Source organism: Propithecus coquereli, unplaced genomic scaffold (genome assembly GCF_000956105.1).
Source record: "Propithecus coquereli isolate 6110/MARCELLA unplaced genomic scaffold, Pcoq_1.0 Scaffold57, whole genome shotgun sequence".
NCBI lineage: Eukaryota > Metazoa > Chordata > Mammalia > Primates > Indriidae > Propithecus > Propithecus coquereli.
This window is the reverse complement of record NW_012151618.1, coordinates 8,982,220-8,985,193: the sequence shown is the minus strand read 5'-3', so window position 1 is coordinate 8,985,193 and position 2,974 is coordinate 8,982,220. Positions and strand designations below refer to the sequence as shown.

The 2,974-nt window shown below is 38.7% G+C and overlaps 1 protein-coding gene across 1 annotated transcript in view; it reads left to right on the top strand.

The window, feature by feature from the left end:
* ICE2 (interactor of little elongation complex ELL subunit 2) overlaps positions 1–2,651 on the top strand; it is a 90,277-nt gene extending 87,626 nt beyond the window's left edge. The window contains exon 15 of the mRNA XM_012658032.1: positions 2,253–2,651. Coding sequence (XP_012513486.1) covers positions 2,253–2,381 — 129 coding nt within the window. The 3' untranslated portion in view covers positions 2,382–2,651. The remainder of the gene's footprint in view (positions 1–2,252) is intronic.
* The last annotated feature ends 323 nt before the right edge of the window (positions 2,652–2,974 follow it).

Sequence of the window (2,974 nt, the reverse complement as noted above, 5' to 3'; positions counted from 1 at the left end):
CCTGGCTACTTTTTGTATTTTTAGTAGAGACAGAGTCTCTCTTTTTGCCCAGGTTGGTCTCAAGGTCCTGGCTTCAAGTGATCCTCCCACCTTGGCCTCCCAAAGTGCTGGGATTACAGACACGAGCCACCATGCCTGGCCAATATATATTTTTTGAATGCTTCCTGCATTCGGTATGGAACAAATATTTAGTGAGTTTATCCAGGACCAGGTTGTTGGACAGCCCAGCTTTCAGTAGACAATTAGATAACTAATATACTTGGTTTGATATAATTCTGAAAGCCGATAGAAAGTTTTCAGTGATGATCTGCTCACCTCCCCACAATCTAGCCCTATATTTGATAGTAATTACCCTATCTTCCTCCCTTCCGCCTAGCCAGCCCATAGGAATGGGACTTTCTAGTCTCAAGCCAGGCACAGATAGGGATCTAGCCTTAGGAGAAATGGGTAAGATTGGAGAAACCAAGGAAGTAAGTCCTGTATGAAACAGAAATTATCTGCATATTTTTATGGTATGAAACCTCATAACACAAATGTTTTTACGTCTAATATGATCTCATAATGGTAGTCTCTAGTCCACTTGAACTCAGATCTCATTCTGGTATACTGCCTTTGGCACTAACCCTGAGAGATATCTGCATCTGCCTCCCTCCTGCATCAAGCAGAGATCATATTGAAGAGTCCCATTAGCTTCCTGTGCTACTCTTGACTTCCCCTTGCAGTCTTTTTGCAGCAGTTCTATACCCCTTTTCTCCTTCTACAGCTTCTGTAATAAGCATTCATTTTGCATGTGCACTCACACACACACAATCTTGCAAGAGAAGTTTTCAAAATGCTTGTTTTTCTCAAAGAATACTAGATACAATTAGTGTGGTCAGTATACCTTTATAGGAAATGCCAGCTGAGTGGAGTGGTATATAGATAATCTAAAAATCACAGTACTTTCTAATCAGTATGTTACAAAAGTTCACCAGATTCATGAAGACAGACTGGCAGAGTCAGATGCCTACTCAAGTTTGTCCTTTTTAGTTATGTAATTGTAAACCAAAAAGTGCTCTTTTAAGGAGACAGTAGATACTAGGTCCAGGAAACTGGAGTCTGATCCATTCTTAGTGAGCTAGTAGCCTGTTAGAGCAATGCCAGTACTATTTCTCTTGGGGTAGGAATATGAGACAGTGTTTTTGGAGTTACAATATCACCCATCACCCCAGGCCTGGAATTCACTGGACAGGATATGAAGAAACAAAGAGTGCAAGGCGGCTCGGAAGAATAGAGGCAGATGGGGACGGGTTCTGTGGAAATGGTTTTAAGCTATACAGCTCCACAGGTACTTCTCTGTGAGGTCTGGCTTTCTCTGTTACCCTTTTAAAAAACTTTATGCTCTCTCAGTGGCCAAGGAGGTGACAGCATTTCCATATCTCATCTGTAATAGTACTACAATTAGCAAGGGATTGTGTCCTAAGAGCAGAACACCTCTCTCCCCTGGACTGTGTGAGCCGAGTGAGGGTGAGGAAGGGCCGTCATGAAGGTGGAACGAGCACCACAACAGTTCTCCCCACACCCCCAACCTCCCTCTTCCTCTTTTCTCATCCTCTGGATTCCCCTTCCATTTTTTTCCTTCCCCTTTCTTATTTCTTGCTCCTCTCTGTCACCCCTCCAGTTTTTCCTTTCTACTTGGATTCTTCTCTCTTTTCCCTTCCTTTGACGTTTATTCTTTTTTCTTCTTTCATCTTAGATTCTTCTTTTTTCTTACTTTGTCTCTTCATTTTCTTTCCTTATCTTCCTTACCTTCCTTATCTTACTGTCTTTCTTTTTTCTGTATGTAATTTCTCCTCCCTCTTTACCACCTCTGACCTTCTGCTTGCATTTCCTTTTGCTCCATTCCAATTTCTAATTCTTCCTTTTTCTTGCCCTTCAGCTTAGTTATTACAAACACATTGCTCAAAAGGTCTGTTCTTCCCTGTTTGCTAATTTAACATTTCAGCCTCTTCTAAGAGTAATACAGAGAGTGGTTTCCCCATTCACTTCTCTCCATGTACCCTGATCTATCCCCTGCTCTGATTGCTGTTTTAACATTTAGTACTTTAAAACTGTCAGATTAAAACTTGCTTAGAAACAGCCAAGTAGCTGGAGATTAAAAATATATAAGGGATCATTCCCAAGGTAATTAGTACATGTGTAAATAATACGGAGGTGACTTTATGTAGGTATGTTGTAACTACCTTAAGCTAGTCTGTTCTTTGCTTCCTTAGGTTGGTGGAACAAGAATGCCTACACGCAGCCACAGGAATCCAGTTTCCATGGAAACCAAAGGCAGTTGCTTGCCTGCTCAGCAAGTTGAAAATGAAGGAGTGGCTTCAAATAAAAGAAAAATAACTTAAGGACTGTACCGTGGAAAATGAAATTTCAGAAAAACGAATTATAACAATGTTTAATTTAGAAAAGTTTGAGGGGAAATATGCTTAAAAGATCAGTAGGCAAGAGGAACATTTTTCCTATAGTATCCTCAAGAGTTCTTAGAGTGCCTTGAAAAAAATATGTTGGCCATGTGAAGAATGTTTCAATGAAGTGGAATGTTATGTTCTTCACCCTTAAAGTTTTAGGAGAATCTAATCTAGATGTTTTAACATTATCATAACAGGGAAATATATTAAGAAGAAACGTATTTTTACATTAGACCTTTTCTAAAAATTGTAAAGATAAATAATTTGTTTTTTTTTTCGGAAACAAGACTTATTATTTGTTATGTGAATAATTTGAGTTATATATTGCCAGTCTGTTGAGACTAGCTCAAAAGGTTACATATTACCACTGTCAGATATAATTATGAGCATTGCAAACCTTGTTTCTGACTCATTTTGACAGTTTTTACGTACTACTTTAAATTGATTAAAAAATAAATAAACCTACTTACAGGTTAATAAAGTTAATACCTTTAAAAAGTTGGTGAAATTCCATTGCAGAAGCCAAAAAT